The sequence below is a fragment of the Oncorhynchus gorbuscha genome, linkage group LG15, assembly GCF_021184085.1.
Source record: "Oncorhynchus gorbuscha isolate QuinsamMale2020 ecotype Even-year linkage group LG15, OgorEven_v1.0, whole genome shotgun sequence".
NCBI lineage: Eukaryota > Metazoa > Chordata > Actinopteri > Salmoniformes > Salmonidae > Oncorhynchus > Oncorhynchus gorbuscha.
This window is the reverse complement of record NC_060187.1, coordinates 83,345,979-83,368,204: the sequence shown is the minus strand read 5'-3', so window position 1 is coordinate 83,368,204 and position 22,226 is coordinate 83,345,979. Positions and strand designations below refer to the sequence as shown.

General features: G+C 47.0%; 3 protein-coding genes across 6 annotated transcripts in view; 1 reads left to right on the top strand and 2 right to left on the bottom strand.

Moving 5' to 3' along the window:
- Window positions 1-5,580: 5,580 nt before the first annotated feature.
- Window positions 5,581-13,516, bottom strand: aqp10a (aquaporin 10a). The gene is made up of 6 exons (XM_046303285.1): window positions 13,013-13,516; window positions 10,584-10,710; window positions 8,879-9,016; window positions 8,614-8,732; window positions 7,578-7,795; window positions 5,581-6,995 (listed from the first exon to the last, which is right to left on the bottom strand). Exons 1-6 carry the CDS (start codon window positions 13,247-13,249, stop codon window positions 6,779-6,781), a joined length of 1,056 nt encoding a protein of 351 aa, XP_046159241.1. The 5' UTR covers window positions 13,250-13,516; the 3' UTR covers window positions 5,581-6,778.
- A 2,248-nt stretch (window positions 13,517-15,764) lies between these two features.
- LOC123997350 (pro-interleukin-16-like) lies at window positions 15,765-20,050 on the bottom strand. Its single transcript, XM_046301486.1, has 7 exons — window positions 19,952-20,050; window positions 19,118-19,893; window positions 18,730-18,937; window positions 18,216-18,314; window positions 17,809-18,058; window positions 16,974-17,090; window positions 15,765-16,452 (listed from the first exon to the last, which is right to left on the bottom strand). Exons 1-7 carry the CDS (start codon window positions 20,048-20,050, stop codon window positions 16,295-16,297), a joined length of 1,707 nt encoding a protein of 568 aa, XP_046157442.1. The 3' UTR covers window positions 15,765-16,294.
- Window positions 20,051-20,278: 228 nt separating this feature from the next.
- LOC123998247 (protein C1orf43-like) overlaps window positions 20,279-22,226 on the top strand; it is a 23,225-nt gene continuing 21,277 nt past the window's right edge. The window contains exons 1-2 of one of the 4 annotated variants that reach the window (XM_046303286.1): window positions 20,297-20,425; window positions 22,224-22,226. The exon at window positions 22,224-22,226 is cut by the window's right edge and continues 152 nt beyond it. Coding sequence is in view for 1 of the 4 variants with exons in the window: in XM_046303289.1 (XP_046159245.1) it covers window positions 20,351-20,425 (75 nt within the window). In the remaining 3 variants the exon portion in view is untranslated. Of the gene's footprint in view, window positions 20,426-22,083 lie in introns of those variants that run through there. The other 3 variants (XM_046303288.1, XM_046303289.1, XM_046303287.1) reach the window with 3 other exon arrangements.

The window sequence follows — 22,226 nt, the reverse complement described above, 5'->3', positions numbered from 1 at the left end:
TAGGTAAGTATGACTCCTTCCACTACATTCTGATCGAAGACCATCAAAGGTAAGGGAATATTTATGTTGTAATTTTGTATTTCTGTTGACTCCAACATAGCGGAGAAATATTGCTTACGTCTGAGCGCCGTCTCAGATTATTGCATAGTGAACTAATTCTGTAACGTTAAAAATAAATGTGGCACAGCGGTTGCATTAAGAAGCAGTGTATCTTTCTATCTATATATAGAACATGTATATTTAGTCAAAGTTTATGATGTTTATTTCTGTTATCTGGCGGAGCTATCTATAATTTCTCCGGACATCTTTGAGTATTTTCTGAACATGGCGTCAATGTAAACGGAGATTTATGGATATAAATGGCATATTATTGAAAAAAACATAAATGTACTGTGTAACATGTCCTATTACTGTCATCTGATTAAGATTTTCAAAAGGTTAGTGAATTATTTTTCTTTTAATCCTGCCTTTGTGATTGCATCTTTTGTTCGACAAAATGGCTGTATATCGTCTGTGTCTTTGTGGTGGTTTGACATAAATATGTGCTATGTTTTCGCCGTAAAACATTTTAGAAATCTGACACTCTGGGTAGATGAACAAGGTGTTTATCTTTCATTTGAGCTATTGGACGTGTTAATGTGTGAAGGTTAAATATTTCTAAGAATATTTTTGCATTCTGTGCGCCACCATTACAGTTGAGCGGGGGGGTGTGGTACCCCCTGGGGAACCAGTACCGTTAACAGGTTTTAAAGTTCGCCTGTTTATTATACTCCGCTCTCCTGCACTTGACTTCGCCTCCCATATACACGCATTACAGAATCACTCACCTCACTTACAACGTCTGGGCACAGCCAAGGATCGCATGCTGCAGACTATGGATCGTTGGGAGAGAGGAGGAGGTTTTTCAGCGCCTCCACCAGCACCACTTACAACAGGTCCCACTGTCCACCCCTCTGTCACCTATTCCCAGCGGGATTCGGCTCGCTGGGAGTATGGTGGGATTTCTACTACAGCTGAAGCTCTACCTGACGACCGTCCACCCGGCTCCTTCAGGGCGCGAGAGTGTGTTTCCGCCCTTGTCTCCTGCCTGTCAGGCAAAGCCCTGGAGTGGGCCAACGCCGTATGGAGTGAGGGAGACACAGCATTGGACCATTACGCAGAGTTCACCCGCCGTGAACGTCTGTTCCACCTGAGGCAGGGGACGAGGAGTGCGCAGGATTTCACCTTGGACTTACGGACCCTGGCCGCCAGCACAGGATGGAACAAAAGGGCCCTGATCGATCACTACAGGTGCAGTCTGCGCGAGGACGTCTGTCGGGAGTTGGCCTGCCGAGGCACCACCCTCAATTTGGACCAGCTGGTGGACCTGTCCATCCGGCTGGACAACTTTCTGACTGCCCGCAGATGTCCGGATCGGGACCTGTCAGTTCCATCCCCCAGCACCTCCGCTCCGATGCCCATGGAGCGACCGGACGAGGGGCCATTCCCTGCATCATCTGTGGCCGCAGAGGGCACACTGCTGGTCGGTGCTGGGGGGGTTCCTCTGGGAGTCGAGGCAGCAGGCAGGGCACTATCGTGCCACCCCAGGTGAGTCGGCACAAGGCTCTCCCAGAGCCCCCTGTTGCTCACATGTATGTGTTTATTTAATTTCCTGAGTTTTCTCCACATTCCCAGCATAAGGCATTAGTAGATTCAGGTGCAGCTGGGAATTTTATTGACCGTTCATTTGCTCATAGTTTAGGGATTCTCCTTGTTCCTGTGGATATGCCCTTCCCTGTGCACGCCTTAGATAGTCGACCATTAGGGTCAGGGCTGATTAGGGAGGCCACCGCTCCACTATGCATGGTTACACAGGAGGGTCATGAGGAGAGAATCAGTCTCTTCCTTATTGATTCTCCTGCATTTCCCATGATGATGCTGGGCTTACCCTGGTTGGCCTGTCATAACCCCACTATTTAGTGGCAACAGAGGGCTCTCAATGGGGGGTCACGAGAGTGCTCAGGGGGGTGTGTGGGGGTTTCCATCGGTGCGACTACGGTGGAAAGTCCAGACTAGATCTCCACCGTGGGCATCCTCTCTGAATATCCCGATTTGGCTCTCGCCTTCTGTAAGAAGAGGGCGACTAAATTACCACCTCATCGACGGGGGGATTGTGCGATAAATCTCCTGGTAGACGCAGCACTTCCCAGGAGTCATGTCTATTCCCTGTCACAGGCGGAGACGGTGGCTATGGAAACATATGTCTCCGAATCCCTGAGGCAGGGATACATTCGGCCCTCCACTTCACCTGCCTCCTCAAGTTTATTTTTTGTGAAGAAGAAGGATAGAGATCTGCGCCCAGAAGAAGGATGGAGATCTGCGCCCAGAAGAAGGATGGGGATCTGCGCCCAGACGAAGGATGGAGGTCTACTCCCGGGAAAGGTATTATCAAGGGATCAGCTACCCACTGCCTCTCATCGCCAGTGTGATCGAGTCAATGCACGGTGCGCTACTTCACTAAACTAGATCTCAGGAGCCCTTACAACCTGGTGCGTATCCGTGAGGGGGACGAGTGGAGATGGCATTTAGTACCACCTCAGGGCACTATGAGTACCTCGTCATGCCGTACTCCGCTACACGCGCCGAGCATGTGTCCCTGGTGCGCAGGGTGCTTGGTCGCCTGTTGGAGCATGATCTGTACGTCAAGGCTGAGAAATGTCTGTTCTTCCAACAGTCTGTCTCCGTCCTAGGCTACCGCATCTACATGTCAGGGGTGGAGATGGAGAGTGACCGCATTGCAGCAGTGCGTAATTGGCCGACTCCCACCACGGTAAAGGAAGTGCAGCGGTTTCTGGGGTTTGCCAACTACTACCGGAGGTTTATCCTGGGTTTTGGTCAGGTAGCAGCTCCCATTACCGCACTCACTGCTGAAGGGGGGCCCGGTGCGGCTGCAGTGGTCGGCTGAGGCGGACAGGGCTTTTGGTCACCTGAAGGCTCTGTTTACCTCGGCTCTCATACTGGCTCATCCGGAACCCTCCTTGGCATTCATAGTGGAGGTGGACGCGTCCGAGGCTGGGATAGGAGCCGTGCTGTCTCAGCGCTCGGGCACGCCACCAAAGCTCTGCCCTGTGCTTTCTTTTCGAAGAAGCTCAGCCCGGCGGAGCGAAACTTTGATGTGGGGGACCACGAGCTGTTGGCTGTTGTCAAGGCTCTGAAGGCGTGGAGACATTGGGGGCTAAACACCCTTTTCTCATCTGGACTGACCACCGCAATCTGGAGTACATTCGGGCGGTGAGGAGACTGAACCCTCGCCAGGCAAGGTGGGCCATGTTATTTACCCGTTTTGTTTTCACTCTATCCTACAGACCAGGTTCCCAGAATGCTAAGGCAGGAGCACTGTCCCGGATGTATGACAGTGTCCAGCTGGGCGCCTGTACGTGCTGTCTGCTGTCCGCGATCTATTGGGCCCACACGTCACCCTCCTCTGGTCATCCTGGTATCGGTCGGACGGTGTGTTGTCTTAGTGCAAAATTACTGGTGGCCCACCTTGGCCAAGGACGTGAGGGTTTATGTTTCCTCCTGCTCAGTGTGCGCCCAGTGCAAGGCTCCCAGGCACCTGACCAGAGAGAAGTTACAACCCCTATCTGTTCCACAATGGCCGTGGTCACACCTGTCGGTGGACTTCCTGACGGATCTTCCTCCCTCACAGGGAAACACTACGATCCTGGTCGTTGTGGATTGGTTTTCTAAGTCCTACCGTCTCCTCCCTTTGCCCGGTCTCCCTACGGCCCTACAGGCTGCGGAGGCCCTGTTCAGACACGTCTTCTGGCACTACGGGTTGCCTGAGGACATAGTCTCTGATCGGGGTCCCCAGTTCACGTCCAGGGTCTGGAGAGCGTTCATGGAAGGTCTGGGGGTCTCGGTCAGCCTTACCTCAGGTTTTCACCCCGAGAGTAATGGGCAGGCAGAGAGAGTAAATCAGGATGTGGGTAGGTTTCTATGGTCATATTGGCAGGACAGGACAGTGGAGTGGGCAACGTTCATCCCTTGGGCAGAGATGGCCCAGAACTCACTCCGCCACTCCTCCACTAAACTCTCTCCTTTCTAGTGCGTACTGGGGTATCAGCCAGTTCTGGCACTGTGGCATCAGAGTCAGGTCGATGCTCCTGCGGTGGATAAATGGTTAAAGCACTCGGAGGAGACCTGAGATGCCACCCATGTGCATCTACAACGGGCCATGAGGCGGAAAAAAGCGAGTGCCGACCGTCACCGTAGTGAGGCTGGATCTCGACCCGAAACCTGCCCCTCCGCCTGCCCTGCCGGAAGCTGGGTCCGCGGTTTGTGGGGCCATTTAAAGTCCTGAGGAGACTGAACAAGGTATGCTACAGATTACAGCTTCCCCCAGATTATCGCATTAATCCCTCGTTCCATGTGTCTCTCCTCAGGCCGGGGGTGGCTGGTCCACTCTAGGAAGCTGAGGTGTAGGAGTTACTTCCACCCCCTCTGGACTTCGAGAGGGCCCCGGCATATGCTGTTCAAGCCATCCTGGACTCGAGGCGTCGGGCGAGGGGCCTTCAGTACCTTGTGGAGTGGGAGGGGTACGGCCCGGAGGAGAGATGCTGGGTGCCGGTGGAGGACATCCTGGACTCGAGGCGTCGGGCGAGGGGCCTTCAGTACCTCGTGGAGTGGAAGGGGTACGGCCCGGAGGAGAGATGCTTGGTGCCGGTGGAGGACATCCTGGACTCGAGGCGTTGGGCGAGGGGCCTTCAGTACCTCGTGGAGTGGAAGGGGTACGGCCCGGAGGAGAGATGCTTGGTGCCGGTGGAGGACATCCTGGACTCGAGGCGTTGGGCGAGGGGCCTTCAGTACCTCCTGGAGTGGAAGGGGTACGGTCCGGAGGAGAGATGCTTGGTGCCGGTGGAGGACATCCTGGACTCGAGGCGTTGGGCGAGGGGCCTTCAGTACCTCCTGGAGTGGAAGGGGTACGGTCCGGAGGAGAGATGCTTGGTGCCGGTGGAGCCGCGTCAAGGGGGGGTATTGTCACGACTTCCGCCGAAGTCGGTCCCTATCCTTGTTCGGGCGATGTTCGGCAGTCGATGTCACTGGCTTTCTAGCCACCGCCGATCCACTTTTTTTATTTGCACTTCTCCAGAAATGGCAGACTGAATTGCATTGCATTCGAGCAATGCAAAAAACTTTTCACCATAAACCCATGGATGGTTAATCTTTCAAATAAAAGTTTTTTAAACCAACAACAATATTTCTTAATAGCTTATTATCTTGTCCCATGGCACTGTGTGCACACGTAGGCCTACATTTGATTTGATGTCTTTATGGGTAATATTCACAAAAACTAGGCTTCTGTCAATTTCCGAAGATAGAGCCCTGTACATCTATCAACCCTATAAACTAGATCCATTAGCCGTAGGCAGCACAAACACAGACCAATGGTCGCATGCATGCAGAAGCCCTAAATGTGCTCATAGAAAAGGCCTCAACTCCAGAAATGTATATACACAGGTTTGTAATTACTCATTCATAATTATTCCACAGATTAACTTCATGTTTTGTGCAATATAAGGTGCTTATGAAATAACAGGAAACCATTATACTCAGGTGTTATTAGCAAAAGGTTTTCACATTGTAATAAAATTATCGTAAAATAATCATAATTTTGGTGGGGTTGTTTTCTGCAGCGCATTTCCATCATTCGACCTCAATAGGCAGATATAGCACCTTCTCACACCACATGTGAATTCAATGTCTCGTGTGCATACCATGATCATCTAACATAATTATCCAGTTAGTCCAAAATAAACCTTGAATTCAAATGAAATGTTTGCTGACAATTATTCTCAAATCAAAGTTTATTTGTCACGTGCGCCGAATACAACATGTGTAGACCTTACAGTGAAATGCTTACTCATCAGCAGCCTACACTTTACCCTAATGTACCAAATTATTAGCCTGGTTTAAGGACATTAGCAACAAACATTTCACTTATTCATTGTCTTATCAACATTATATTGGAATTATAGGGATTTTAAATATATATATATATATATACAGTAGCCTATTTCCGAACAAAGTAGCCATTTTCATTTGCCACAGAAATTAATGTAAAAACGTAAATGCTGAGGATATGGCTTTTGCAAGTGCCAACATCCCTTGAAAAGTTGCCAATCCCAAAATGTGTTCATTCATTAACACACATGTAATGAACGGAGGTACTTCCGCCGGAGTCGGTCCCTCTCCTTGTTCGAGTGGCGTTCGGCGGTCGACGTCACCGGCCTTCTAGCCATCGCCGATCCACTTTCAATTTTCTATTTGTTTTGTCTTTTTTTTCTACACACCTGGTTTCAATTCCCCCATTACATGTTCATTATTTAACCCTCTGGTTTCCCTCAATCAGCAGTAGCATCTCAATAGTACAAAATGACAGGAGAGGAGGCTTGGACAAATGTTCTCCCATCAGTCTGTTAGCATGTCCTTTCTCCTATAGGAAACAGCCAGAGAAATGTCTCCCCGCTGGGCAAAGCAGTCAGTTCAACCTAGTTTTGATTGACATTTGGTTTGGTTGTCAGCTAACGTGAATTCAACGTGACATCAAAAACATTGGAATTAGGTGAAAAGTTGGGTGAAAATAAGATTAAATGCCGTTATATTGATGAGTTTTTGCAAATCCAATCAGTTTTTCACGTAGATTCAACATCATCACATTCATCTTGGGTGTTGAAATGACATGGAAACAACGTTGATTCACCAGTTTCTCACCAGACCCTGACTCTCTCTACCCTTTCTAAAAAACGGCAGTTTTCAACTCCACCCCTTCCTTCTCTGGTGCTGGGGGCTGCTTCCACACCCCCGTGTTGGGCTTGGTAGAGGAGCTGTCTATGGGAGGGTTCTTTGGAAGGTCGGGCAGGTGCCATGCGATGAAGACCAGATACATCCCAGAGCCCACCATCCCTCCCAGTAGAGGAGCCATCATGGGAACCCAGAACCAGTAGTTATAACACCTAGAGAGACGAGGAGGAGGGAGGATTCGTTTCCAAGTCTGCAAGTGAATCAACTTCACTTTAACAACTCGTGCCCAGTTCCAAATTGAAATATGGTGTCTGTGCCATGTGTGTCCGTCATGGGCCTGGTCTAGCATATTGATATCCGCTGGTAGATGTTCCTATAGACATAAAGTGCCTTACGGGAACACTTGGCACAACAGGCGGCTGGTGGCACCTTAGTTGGGGAGGACAGGCTCATAGTAATGGCCAGAATGGAATAAATGGAACGGTATCGACCACATCAAACACATGGTTTCTATGTGTTTGATACCATTCCATTTACTTCAGTCCAGCCATTAATATGAACCATCCTCCCCTCAGCAGCCTCCTGTGTGTGGCACACTTGGCACCAACACATTCACAAACACACAAACACACAAACCAGATCTACCTCTAGTCCAGGAGTATGCCACTATTTTCATATGGTTCACTCTTCTCTCCCGTGAACTTAACTGACCTACTGACCACTTCCTGTAATACCTGACATGTTGCACACCTGCTGACTCAGGTCAAAAGGTGTTTGTGTGTTAGAAGACGTACGTGAAGACCTCAGTGCCCCAGCCGGCGGTCAGTGTCAAGAGGCGTGGCCCCAGGTCACGGGCAGGGTTTATCGCTCCGCCGCAATTGGACGACATCGACATGCCGATCCCCAGGACTACCACGGCAACGATGGGCGGGATCAGAGCGTCGGGGGCAGGACTATTCTTCTGGTCATCCAATGGGAGGATGCAGAGCATCAACATGGCAGTGCCCACCACCTATAGAATATGAGACGTTTGTGAAACCAGGAAATACAGGACGAGAGCTTGGGACGATAAGGTTCTATCTGCAAAAAGATGATTCTGAGATAATTGGCTTTATTAAAGTTCCAATCCCTCATTGGTTTGAATGGTGTCAACAATGTTGTCTTGTATTCGTTTGAACTTAACATGAATTGGGTTATTTAGGGTACTATATAGGTATGGAACATTGGACAGAACAAGGCTATGTCAATACCTCAATCTGGACAAAATGCAGATAGAACCTTATAGTTCCAAGCTCTCAGAGTCAGTTGTTAAAAACATATTCAGTTTCATTTAGCTTTCTTATGTTTCAGAATCTTCACATTTATGACACCATTATGGTTTCCACTAGATAGCACAGCCACAAAGTCAACATTTTCTGTATCGTAACAATGAATGATAATGTAATCTTAATTGAAGGTTAGGGTTAATAGGGTTAATCATAAGGTTAGCAGTGTGGTTTAAGGTTAGGGATAGGTTTAAAATCAGATTTTAAGAAGAGAAATTTAGGAAAATAGGCAGGGTTTATGACTTTGTGGCTGTGGAGGTTAGTGACGAAGGCCAAACACTCTGAGGAAGGCCTTGAAGTCGATACGTAAAGTTTTTAAAGAGCAGTGATACTATCAAGAGTATCACTGTGTGTATCACAGTGTGCGGGTTCCTCTTTTTCTCATCTTATTCAGCTGTTACCATTCACCTGCAACAAAGATGGCTCAGATGAGTGAGTGCCTTTTGAGTTAGTGACAACACACCATCATCCGTTCCTGCTTCGTACTGTATCATATTGGTCTGACCTGGTCTAGGATGCTGCTGCTGAGAGATAGGTGCTCGGAGGGATAGGTGGCAAAGATGGACGCCGTCTCATTAGCCCCATACACTGTCAAATTCCCTCCACTGAAGTCCATGATAGCATCTGACAGAGAGAGAGAGCTGGTTGTTCAGTCATCATGGCACACTATACCATAATGTCTTACTACTCTATGCTACTGAATATGCATGTACCAAGGTGACATGACACCAGTGATTGGTGGGACTGGTGTGTGAGTGTGTCTGACTGACCATAGTAGACCAGGAAGACCAGGCCAGAGGACAGGTAAGCTCCCAGCACCTGACACAGAGCGTATGGGAGCAGCTTCACCCAGGGCACCCTGCCCAACGAACAGAAACTCAGAGTGACCGCTGGGTTCAGATGGGCTCCTACAGGAGAGAGAGAGGAGAGATAGAGAGAGACAGAGGGGGAGGAGAAGAGAATCAGTCAACCTCCTGTTTATGATCTCACCCACTAAATCTGTGAACATCACAAGCACGTACAAACACGTACAGGCACACACACACACACACACACACACACACACACACACACACACACACACACACACACACACACACACACACACACACACACACACACACACACACACACACACACACACACACACACACACACACACACACACACACACACACACACACACACACACACACACACACACACACACACACACACACACACACACACACACACACACACACACACACACAAAAAGTCTGAGAGTGTGTGTGGGAGTGAGACCTTGGAGAGTTGTGGCCACTACAGTGACAGCCTGATGCAGAATGAATCACCAGGACATTTCAGACAGCTAGCACTGTGTGACCACAGTAATGTTACAGTCATATGGAAGTCTGGGCGCCCCTACGTCTATTACTGTTGCCAGACTGACATTGCCAGTATGGTCTAAATACGTAGAATGGGAGAGTACAGACATATAAGAAACGCTAAGGAAATCAGGCTTAGTCATGGTGCACAGCAAACTGTCCAGTGTTACCTCGTGTTGATTTTTCAGTAACATTCCAAGTGTTGATTCAGGTGTTCAATTAACTCTGTAAGTGTTACATTAACACTCATTGCTGTAAAAATAACCTAAGCGTTGGTGTTAATAACCAGCGTTAAACCAAAACCACACCCATCATTATCATATTTCCCAGCATGCTCTATTGTAGGTGGATTTTTGGAATTGTTTATTTCAATATCTATGTTTTTTGAAGGTACTGTTGATTCATTAATCTTATACTACTTAAATATAAATAACATACATGTATCTAAACGAATCCAACTTGGATTTATTGCGCCCGTTATTGAAATGGTTGTTCCAGTTTAGATGGTTTAGGTAGCCAAAATGTTGGATATCCCCACTCTGTCTGTATTCCAATATGAATTACATCACTTTGCAAGCCATCATAATGTGACTTGCAGGCCTGAAGAGCATGATTTGCAGGCTACTGTGTCAAGGTAAAACTAGGCCCTCAAAATAAGGACTTATTAAATATTGTATTGTGTTGAATAATAACATTTTCATGATAACATATTTAGCTCTCAGTGTTGATTTAACACTGGATAATTTGCTGTGTGTTTTCAGTTTAGGATTAGGGTTGTCAGTTTGTCATTGAAGCAGCAATATACTCTACCAGTGGAGGCTGGTGGGAGCAGCTATAGGAGGATGGGCTCATTGTAATGGCTGGAATGGAATTATTGGAACGGTATCAAACACATAAAATATATGGACACCACGCTTGACTTCGTTCCATTAATTCCATTCCAGCCATTACAATGAGCCCGTCCTCCTATAGCTCCTCCCACCAGCCCCCTCTGTACTGTACATACTGTATACTGTATGAGTTGTTTAAAGTGGACAAAATTATATTTATTCTAGTCCAAGGATTGGGATGGGTGTTGGTTTGGGATGAAAGGTGTAGTAGGGTTTACCTGAGACCCCCTTACAGAGGTACATGGCAGACATGACCCCTACAGAAAAGGCCATGTTGGCTGAGAGGTACTGTCCCTTAGTCTCTCTACTGGTCTTCACCTGGGCTGATGCACTACAGCCAAACATCTAGAGGAAGACAAAGGGGGAGAGAAGGGAGGTAGAGATAAAGTCAAGTGAAATTAAAGAGGCAGTCTGGTCTCATAGACTAGACGTAACATAGTAAATATAAATCTGGGATACTCAAATTAGTATTCAAAGTTTAGTGCTGAGCGATTAGTGCTTCTTGAGGTCGGTTCATTTTCAGGTACCATTTATTTATTTCTTTACATGAAATGCACTATGCATTATGTAGGATGAAAGCTGCAACAACACAGAATAAAACAATGAATAAAAGTCCCATGATGGTAGTGACTGTCCATTACTGCTAATCACGTATTAACCATAATTTATTCACATCACTTAAGTTTTCTATGTTACGTCTACCCCTGACTCCAGGTTGAAAGAATATTGTGAGGGAGATGAGACAGTGGAGGGGAGAAAGAGGGAGGGAAGGAGGGAGGGAGGGAGAAAGAAAGAATTAGAGAAGCAAAGCACAAGTACAGTAGAAGTAAAGGGAGTGTGAGGGGATGTGATAGAGAGGGGAAAGAGGAGCTCAAGGGAGATACTGTAAAGAAAGAGAGGGAACATGAACTGCAGCCATGGCTAGAAGGACATCGAGTTCTAGCACTTTCCCTTCCTCAGCTGTGTGATTGAGCAAGGTCCCAGCCTGCACACAGACTCATGAACGCATGGACAAGCTGGAATAGACCTAATGGACTAACATACAGTATAAACTGTAACAATATTGCCCATATTAATGACTGACAGTCACACAGCAACTAGAATCAGTTGAAGCACACATACACCTACTTCCTCTCGCTATCTAGAGGGTTGCCCTTTCCTGCAGTCAATGACCAAAATCACTCTCTTTGGCCTCATGAGTGGAATCTTAATAGTATTTTTCATAATTACGGGGCGGCAGGTAGCCTAGTTAATAAGAACAAATTCTTATTTACAATGGCGGTCTACCGGAAACAGTGGGTTAACTGCCTTATTCAGGGAAGGATCAACAGATTTTTACTTTGTCAGATCGGGGATTCGATCCAGCAACATCTAAGGTGTTCTTAATGTTTAGTATATTTTTATATTCCCTGTCTGATTCCCAGTCCATCCACTCGACAGCAGTAGGATATGACATGATGTCTCTCTTGAAACCAGTTGCATCTGGTTTGGGTAGAGCGTCACAGTGCCAAAATGGGAGGGGGGTTAACTTGCCTGGCCCAAAACAACTGCTCAGAGTTGAACAAAGATGCCATACAGCTAAAACCTCTCTGGTTATAGCTTCAAGCTATCAACTTCTTATCAAGTCATAATGTACCAAATGACTTTTTCATAAGCTACTGTAATAGTATACTGATAAAAATATGTTCACGTTTCGACGTAGGCAGTGGTGGAAAAAGTACACAATTGTCATACTTAAAAGTGAACATACTTTAATATGTAAGTCGCTCTGGATAAGAGCGTCTGCTAAATGACTTAAATGTAAATGTAAATGTAATAGAAGTCAAGTGAAAGTCACCCAGTAAAATACTGCTTGAGTAAAAGTCTAAAAGTATTTGGTTTTAAATGTACTTAAGTATCCAAAGTATATGTAATTGCTCAAATAAAAGTAAAAAATACAAATTTTTCAAATTCCTTATATAAAGCAAACCAGACGTCACCATATTCTAGTAGTTAAAAAAAGATATACGGATAGCCAGGAGCATACTCCAAAACTCATTTACAAACGAAGCATGTGTGTTTAGTGAGTCCGCCAGATCAGAGGCAGTAGGGATGTAGGGATGACCAGAGATGTTCTTTTGATACGTGCATAAATTTGACCATTTTCCTGTCCTGTTAAGAACGCAAAATGTAATGAGCACTTTTGGGTGTCAGGGACAATAAATGGAGTAAAAAGTGCATTATTCTCTTCAGGAATATAGTGGAGTAAAAGTAAAAGTGGTTTAAAAAATGGTAAAATACAGATACCCCTCAAAACAACTTCCGCACATTAAAGTATTTTTACTTAAGTACTTTACACCACTGCATGTATGAACCTGGTTGCAATAAGTGGTGTTGACTGGTGGTCATTTGTCTACTTACTATTTACTAAGGTTATCTCAATTCTTATTTGTGGTTGCTATGTCGAGAGGAAAACCTGCAAGTAAGCACTTCAATGTACTGTGCATATGACACACACACATATATACACATACATGTACACACATACATATATATATATATATATATATATATATTATATTTGTAATTTTTTTCTTCTGTCTGTAAAAATAGTGTGCTTTATGTTTTCCATTTTGAATAGTAAGGCTTTAGAAGCTAGGCTACTCACCAGCAGAACAAATGTTCCCATCAGCTCTCCCAAACACTCCCGAGCCAAGGGGTTCGTCACCCTCAGAGTCCGCTTCACCCCCTCCATTTGGGGCTTAAAGCTGGGTCCCTTAACCCCCATATTTCTGACTTCTGGGGCAACTGGCCAGGGATCTTTGTCTGGTACCTGCCCTCTCTCCTTCATCCCCAATACCTGTTTGTTAGCCTGGACCTGTCCCTCTGTCCCATCTATACGCATCTGTGCCTAAACCTGTAGCTTACACCTGGCCAGCCTACAGATTATGTGTATGTTGCTCTGTGCAGATCTACTGGTTTTTGCAGAATCTTGTAGTCAAAGTGGTATTCACACACTGTCAAAGGCAAAAATAAAAAGTGTCATTCAGTCAATAACAGCTGTCATCTTCACCTGTCTGTGGCCTAATGTCAGTCTTCATCTTTCCCCGTGCACTCCTTTACTAGCTAGTTACCGTCTTTATCAGTGTCCGACCTGTCCCCTCATCAAATCCACGTCAACCACACACACACACACACACACACACACACACACACACACACACACACACACACACACACACACACACACACACACACACACGGCTGTCCATTAACTAAAGTATCGGATCTGATCATCAATCAGACTTTGGCCTCCATAACCATGAAACTCTAAACTGCACAAAACCTAGTTTTACATCCTAGTTAAATGTCATCCTTCTTCTAAACAAACAGTATCTGCTGTGTTTTTGGTGTGATTAAACATTTGAGCTCCTTTGTCTTACCATGCTTGAGGAAGTCAATTAGCCAGCTAAGTCATTTGAGAAAAAAGTTTAATCCCAGATTGATATTGCTATCTTGAAAGCTACCAAGCTACCTAGCTACCAAGCTAAATAGCTACTTAGCTACCAAGCTAAATAGCTACTTAGCTACCAAGGTAACTAGCTACCTAGCTACCAAGCTAACTAGCTACCTAGCTACGAAGGTAACTAGCTAGGCATATCTTTTTAGCTGTTTTGTCCGATATAAAAATAATTAGAACATCATCATAGTTTTAACCCGAGATCTACTTGGGCTTAAAATGAAGTATTACAACACATCTCTGACTGTCTTCCCTTGTTTCTCTAGTCTTCTTTGTATTGAGTATAATGCAGTTGAATATTGAGTGAGTGTTGTCTAAGAGTGGTGTATAATATCTGTATGTTGTGTTTACAGCCCCACCTGACCCTAAAGATACCACAGGGAATTAGATAAGGACCATGTGACCTTCCGGGGGGTTAGCATCTTTAACAACATGATCTCCTAAGGTGCCATGTGTGTGTGTGTGTGTGTGTGTGTGTGTGTGTGTGTGTGTGTGTGTGTGTGTGTGTGTGTGTGTGTGTGTGTGTGTGTGTGTGTGTGTGTGTGTGTGTGTGTGTGTGTGTGTGTGTGTGTGTGTGTGTGTGTGTGTGTGTGTGCGTGTGTGTGTGCGTGTGTGTGTGTGTGCGTGTGTGTGTGTGTGCGTGTGTGTGTGCGTGTGTGTGTGTGTGTGTGCATGTGTCCGTGTGCATGCCTGCCCATTTGTGTATTCTGATTCTTCAGTATTAGTACATTCAAAAGAACTTCACAATCGTACAACACTGCCCTTTGGTTCTTTTGGCAAACCTAATGTAGGCCTGTGCCAACTAGGCAACTAATCATTAATTAAGCCTGTGTTGACAACTCCACCAGAGTGATAAGATTGGTCAATGTGGTTATATTGACCTCTCTTGTAACAGTGTTGAGTAATCTACTGTAATGAATAAACCACAGAGAAAAATGAAAGAGTGTACAAACACAACTGAGGAAGGCAGTGAACTGCCCTTCAATTTCAGGTAAATTAAAGAAGAAAAGATGTGCTTAGAGCTGGTACAACTCTGTATTCTACATGACAGACCCATGTGTCTGCTCTAGAAAAGACATTTCTATCTGAACATTATGAAAAGTCACTTCTCCTGAACAGGCCCTGATGAAACCCTCAGGATAATAAAAAGACAGTACCGATAATGAGGAGATAATGACTCAGGGAAGACAGATACTAATGAAACGCAGCTTGGTTGAAATGTTATGAAGTATCACTAGCTCACTAAAGGTCACACTGGGGAGCACAAAACAATGACTTGGCATTATTCTCTTGTTAGGGGCAGAAAAAGGCTACGCTTAGTATTACATCGGCTATAGTCTAATGCCATCTTATCACATGGTCAGGTGTCCGGGAGGGAGACCCATCCAATGAGAACCCATCCCACCAAGAGCAGCGTCTTCTGACAAGTTGCGTCCTTCTGACCTGACCTGTCGCTAATTCATGAGTGACGTTTAATCAGTGACATTAATCAGTGTAATTTGAACGTGTCACTGAGACATGAGACATTGCATAAACACATAGAGGCCTATAAACTACACCTAATAGCCTCATTGCACGTGCACACATACACACACACACACACACACACACACACTATGCCTGAGAACAGAGTATATTTGTGGGCAGCATAGGTGGCCAGATAATGTGATCCTCTAGCGCCCCCTGTAGGTAAAACAATGTACATTTACATTTGAGTAATTTAGACGCTTTTAGACGCTTTTATCCAGAGTGAATTACAGGAGTAATTGGGGTTAAGTGCCTTGCTCAAGGGCACATCAACATATTTTACACCTAGTCGATTACTGGCCTAATGCGCTTAACCGTTTGGCTACCTGCCATCATGTACTGTGTTTAAACAGGGACCGCTTTCAACCATGGGGTTATTGTAGGATTTATTAACAGCAAGTAGACAGAGGACGGTTATTAACTTTCTAGTCACAATATATATTACAACAGCCATATACAAACTCCTTACATTTCATCATATAAAACAATGGGCCGACTAGGTATTAAAGAAACATACAGCATATTTCTACAACATTAAATAAATGACCTCTGTATTGATCTCTGTCTCCCTCTCCATACCCTGGGTTGACCCTATACACAGACAGGCCCTCTCCTCAGTGTTTACTGGTCTCTTCAGTGCTTTGTATTGATCTCTATCTCCCTCTCCATACCCTGGGTTGACCCTATACACAGACAAGCCCTCTCCTCAGTGTTTACTGGTCTCTTCTCTTTGTTATCGTATGACTGCTGCAATACATATCATCCCTCTCACTTGAGGTAGAAGTTGACCCGGACCACATATCCAAAATCAGATTGGCAACCCTCACTTCAACCTCATAGGAGTAAAATGCTTCAGTGCCTTGTTATAAGCATATCGAGGGTGCATATCAATGTTCATTCCTGTCACTGTGGTTTGTGAGGACGGTGTAGTACCACATCCACAGGCCCAGGGGGCAGTGTTCTGATCAAGGTCCAGGCCTCCAGCCTCCTCAGGCCCACCAAGCTCAAACCCTCGATCTCCATCACCTCGTCCCCTGGAGACACCTGGTTCACTGGACCACCTGAAAGGGATGAGGGGCTTATTGTTAGTAGATGTTGACCTTGATATCTTTATCAGACACCTCATAACCAATGGTCTGAACTTGGAGTTTGACACGTGTTTCTGCTGACTAAAGAGACATTCATTTGAATGACCTCAATAGAAAGGTCAGCTCCTCCACCATGTGATGATATACAGTAAGTGTATTTGATTTATTTGGCCATTTAAAAACACAATATGTGTGGACACAATGCATTATTGCAGTTTTTAAATCATCAAGGATGACAAAAAACATTAAACTTATTTCCATTATTGTCCTCTTGAAAATACATGAAAACAGAATATATACACAAGATGATAACATGACAACAGAATATATACACAAGATGATAACATGACAACAGAATATATACACAAGATGATAACATGACAACAGAATACGCCATTTTTTTCAATAGGGAGGAAACAGCAATAGGAATAAAATAGATGATCAAGTAACGTTCATTAATACTATTATATTTTGTAGGTAGGTTGACCTCTCACCCAGGAAGAGTTTCTGTACCGTGAGGGGTTTGTCTCCCAGGCTGGAACCCACTCCTCCCTCCAGACTGAAGCCCAGGTCTCTGCTGCGCTTCTCCAGCCTCACACACACCCTCTGACCTGACACACAGGACACACACACACACACGGTCAAAATGACTCCCACACACACATTTGCCTACATTCTCTGTCAAAACAACAGGTTCAGGGTGAGAAGAGAGAAGCTGTGGAAAAACAACAGGTTCCGGGTGAGAAGAGAGAAGCTGTGGAAAAACAACAGGTTCAGGGTGAGAAGAGAGAAGCTGTGGAAAAACAACAGGTTCAGGGTGAGAAGAGAGAAGCTGTGAAAAAACAACAGGTTCCGGGTGAGAAGAGAGAAGCTGTGGAAAAACAACAGGTTCCGGGTGAGAAGAGAGAAGCTGTGGAAAAACAACAGGTTCAGGGTGAGAAGAGAGAAGCTGTGGAAAAACAACAGGTTCAAGGTGAGAAGAGAGAAGCTGTGGAAAAACAACAGGTTCAGGGTGAGAAGAGAGAAGCTGTGGAAAAACAACAGGTTCAAGGTGAGAAGAGAGAAGCTGTGGAAAAACAACAGGTTCAGGGTGAGAAGAGAGAAGCTGTGGAAAAACAACAGGTTCAAGGTGAGAAGAGAGAAGCTGTGGAAAAACAACAGGTTCAGGGTGAGAAGAGAGAAGCTGTGGAAAAACAACAGGTTCAGGGTGAGAAGAGAGAAGCTGTGAAATGACTTTGGAACATTGATCAATGTTGTTCTGCTTTAGAAAACTTTTACCACAGTTGTAAAAGTGCTACTGCAATGCTCCAACCAGCTGATCCATCTCACCAGTGTTAGCAGGCTCTGTCTGTGTCCCTCCTGGACTGTCAGTCACTGTTCCTCCCTTACGGGGGTCTGTTACCCCCCCTCTCCTCAAGACAACTACGCCCATCCCCTGAGTCCGTGCCCTCCTTAGTGTCCTCAGCACCTCCCAGTGGGAGGAGCCACACAGCGCTGTGCCGTTGATTGACAGGACCTTGTCTCCCTCCTGGATGGATCCCTCCTTAGCAGCCACCCCTGCCGGGAACACCTTATGGACCTGGAAGACAAACACCAGAGGTCAGAGTAGACCAGGAAGTGAAAAAACATGATGCCTAGGCTTTAGATCAGTGGGCTAATGTGGTCTTGAATTGTGTGGGCGACTTGAGTCGGTCACAGAAACATGGAAGCATTGGTACTAGTTGAGTGGTACTCACAATGACAGGTTTGTTCTGGTCCACTCCTCCTGCCATGGTGAAGCCCAGGCCCACACCAACATCCTTATGGAGAACCACCACCTGGACATCCTCGTAGTTCTATAGAGCGGGGAGAGAGAGTGAGGGGGATAGAACAGCAACAGCACAAGATGGCAGTTGAGCATTGACAAATACGGATGCTATTATTAATGTTAATACGAATGGAATAACACTAATGTAATGTTTTAGCTGGTTGTTTAGTCTGGTATAGTGAAGATAGTTGTGGTACCTGCAGCGTTGTGTCCCCCAGGCCCTTTACGTAATGTTTTAGCTGGTTGTTTAGTCTGATATAGTGAAGATAGTTGTGGTACCTGCAGTGTTGTGTCCCCCAGGCCCTTTACGTAATGTTTTAGCGGGTTGTTTAGTCTGGTATAGTGAAGATAGTTGTGGTACCTGCAGTGTTGTGTCCCCCAGGCCCTTTACGTAATGTTTTAGCTGGTTGTTTAGTCTGGTATAGTGAAGATAGTTGTGGTACCTGCAGCGTTGTGTCCCCCAGGCCCTTTACGTCGTCCAGCAGGCGGTTCAGCTCATCACTGCCCAGGACAGACACACAGGACAATGCCGACACGTCAGACGACAGGCTGGCTGACCGGCTGGCTGACCGGCTGGACGGCCACTCCTCACTGTCAGAGGAAGACTGGGGATCATAGTCCACCTCTCCAAAGTTACACAGCTCTGCCAGACTGAGAGAGAGACATAGTGGGGGAATAAACTCAAAGATAAAGTTGAATGATTAGATAAAAACAAGTAACAGGTAGACTGACAATAATTCCACCTTTCTAGCTGTTAATTGACTTTTAAACATGGTGCTTGTTGTGTTAGCGTAGTATTTTCATCATCAGTTGAAAACAGAAGTGACCCACCTGAGAGAGAAGCTCCTGCGATGTGATTGGCTCATGGCGCTGGTGACGGTCACCGACGATTCAGCAGAGTCTGAGTCGTAGGTGGAGTCTGAGTCCTTCTCTGTACCTTCATCATCAGTATCCTCATCACTCCATCCCCCCTCCTCTGACTTCCATCGAGCCAGAGTGGGGAGGAGGGGTAGGCTGCTTGGGGAGGAGGAGGTGAGGGGAAGGGACATGGAATCCCTCCCCAGGCCAGAGTGTGAGACTGGGATAGCAGGATCAGTAGTGGCCCTACCCTGGGCTGTGTGTGTGGAGACCGGAGGGTTCTTTAGGTCAGCCAGGCCTGAATCTACACCCTGTTGGTGTTTAGGCTGCAGGGAAGTAGTGGGGAGGTGTGGGGAGGTGGGAGGTGTGTTCTGGGGGTGGAAGGGGGAGTTCTGGGGGGTGTTGGTGGGTGTCTTGTCGTCATCGCTCACTGGAGATGGCAGGTTAGGTGAGTCTCTACTGTGAGGCCTCCTAGACTGGTCAGGGCCACATAGAACGTCATTGGAGTTGTTCACAGAGTTAGACAGCTGGGAGGAGGAAGTATCCTTGCCAGTGACTGTAGTAGTCTTTGTGTTGGTGCCTCTCCTACGCCAGTCCTGGGGTGTGACTGTGTGATTGGGGAGGTCTGGCTCATCAATGGAAAAGTCTCTCAGTGTGTCTCTGGTGGTTTTGCCATTCACAGGGATGTCTAGTTTACCCTTGAGGTTGGAAAACGTACCAGAGCCAACAGCTTTCTCCCCCACTCCCCCCTGTCTCCCCCACTCCCCCTGTCTCCCCCACTCCCCGTACTAAACCTCTATAACCTACTCTGCCCATCTCCCCCACTCCCCCGCTCTCCCCCACTCCCCCGCTCTCCCCTACTCCCCCGCTCTCCCTACTCCCCAGCCTCACCTCATCGACTGACATAGACCTCAGCACCCATCCTCTATCATCTTTCCTCTCTTCTCTCACTACCTCACCTCCTCTCCCTCCACCAAGTGCTTTATCTGGCACACTCTTCCTTACCCCTTCTCCTCGTTCTCTCCCCCCCATCCATAATTACAATTCCTCCCTCTCTTCCTCCTCTCCCTCTCTCCCATACTCCCCCCACCCCGCGTACCTGTCTATCCAACCCACTCTTCCTGACCCTCTCTCCAGACTCACTGAGCTGCTCCGGGACAGAGAAAGCACGTCTGGGCTTCAGGTAGTTGGGCACTGAGACCTGAGATGTCTGTGTCAGAGCTTCAAACTGGTGGATCTTGTTCCTCACACTGGCTGCAGAGGGCACTACCAGTTTCCCAGGTAACTTGGTATTTTCTGTGTTCTGTAATGTTATCCTCTGTGGGGTGTTGGCTTCAAACACATCTTCTGACAGGCTCTGTTCCCTGACCACGCCTCTACCAGGGGTCTTGCTCCTGTCATAGGTGTCAGTTTTCCCATTAAGCTGATTGGTCAGGAGGGGGTTTGACCCTGTGGTGACCCCTACTCCGGACGTTGTGATAGGCTGAGAGTCCCTGGTGGGTGTCACTGATAGTCTGTGCTGGGGGAGAAAGACTTCAGCGTTATCTCTCCCTCGCTTCTCCACCTCCTTTTTCTTGTGTCCTTTTCCTTCGACATCAGTCCATTTCTCTTTTTCCTGAGCCATGCTCCCCACCCTTACTCTCTCCTTTTCGCTGTCTTCACTACTTACACTCTTTTTGCCCACAGTGTTTGTCACCTCCTTTTCCCCTCTCTCCTGTTCGTCTTCTAATGGAGGGGATAGTGAGGGGTCCCTAATGCACACTGATGACCCCTCCACTAAGGGTGTGTGTGAGGGTTTGTATGAGAGTGTGGGTGTGGTACACCCTGACACTGGAGACAGTGAGGGGCTCAAACCAGACACCTTGACTGCACTATTTTGATGTCTCTGTGGTGTGTGTGTAGTGTGTGTGGTGTTCTGTTCTACCAGGGGTGTGTGTGTGGTATTCTGTTCTACTAGGGGTGTGTGTGAGAGCAGGCCGTTCCTCTCCCCCCTGGATAATCCACTGAGGGGGGAGGAAAAGGGGGAGGAGAGGGGGGAGACAAAGACAGAGTCTGTGGTGGACTTCCTGCGATTGGCTGCTGCATCCCCCCCATCCCTCTCCAATAGAGACCAGTCTCCTACCGGTGCTGAGAGACGCTTGGTTCTGGTTGAGTCCTTCACATCTCTGTTAGTAGCTTTATCAGTTCCAGTAGACCCATAGAGCTTCTGTATCCGGTCCCAGATACTCTGACCCCTGGAGGATCCAAGAGATCCACCAGCTGGTTTTCTGGTTCCAGACCCAGGACCAGGACCAGGACTCAGTCTGGTGGGGAGGGACTGGCCCCCACTGGCCCTCTCCAGAGATATAGCCACATATGCTAGACCCACAGGGGACACCACTTCACCAAGGGAATGCCCTGACCCCCCAACGGGGCTCATCACTTCCCCTGGTCCAACTGAGTTAAAGGCCTTCACCCTGGACAACACATTGCTCTCTCCTGCCCTCCTACTCTCCAAACTCTCTGCTCGTTTAAGTGTGGACCCCCCTAGGTTCCCAGAAAACCTCAGCAGCCCAGGTCTGAGCCCCTCGCCAGGGCTAGCCCCCCTTCCACTCCAGTCTAAACTCTTACTCCTTTTGGGCAGGTTTAGCCTTCTCCACTCTGTCCTGCCCCGGTCTCCAGCCAACTTCCCTGCAATGCCACAGTTTCCTCCCCTGTCACTGCCATCCTCTGGGATCACGTCCCTCACACCACCATTCTGTCTCAACTGTCTGGTGGCCATTGTGGAGCCTGTTGTGTATTTCCCCTCACTGGGGAATGGGTCCAGTGCGAGTTGAATTATTCCAAACGTAGTAAGTAGTAAAAGGTGACAGTTTAAGAATCCCAGTAATCCTTTTTGCAGAGTTTAACCACTGGTCAAAATCACCACAGAAGCCTTCGACAGCAGCACAGGCCTGGTAGCAGCACAGGCCTGGTAGCAGCACAGGCCTGGTAGGAAAGGTGTTTGTCTGCCCCAGCAGAAACGTCAGAGTGGTTGAACTGCAATCTTCTCATGTTTGGGGCTCCAGATATCAACAGACACTCACTTGTATATCCACAGGTC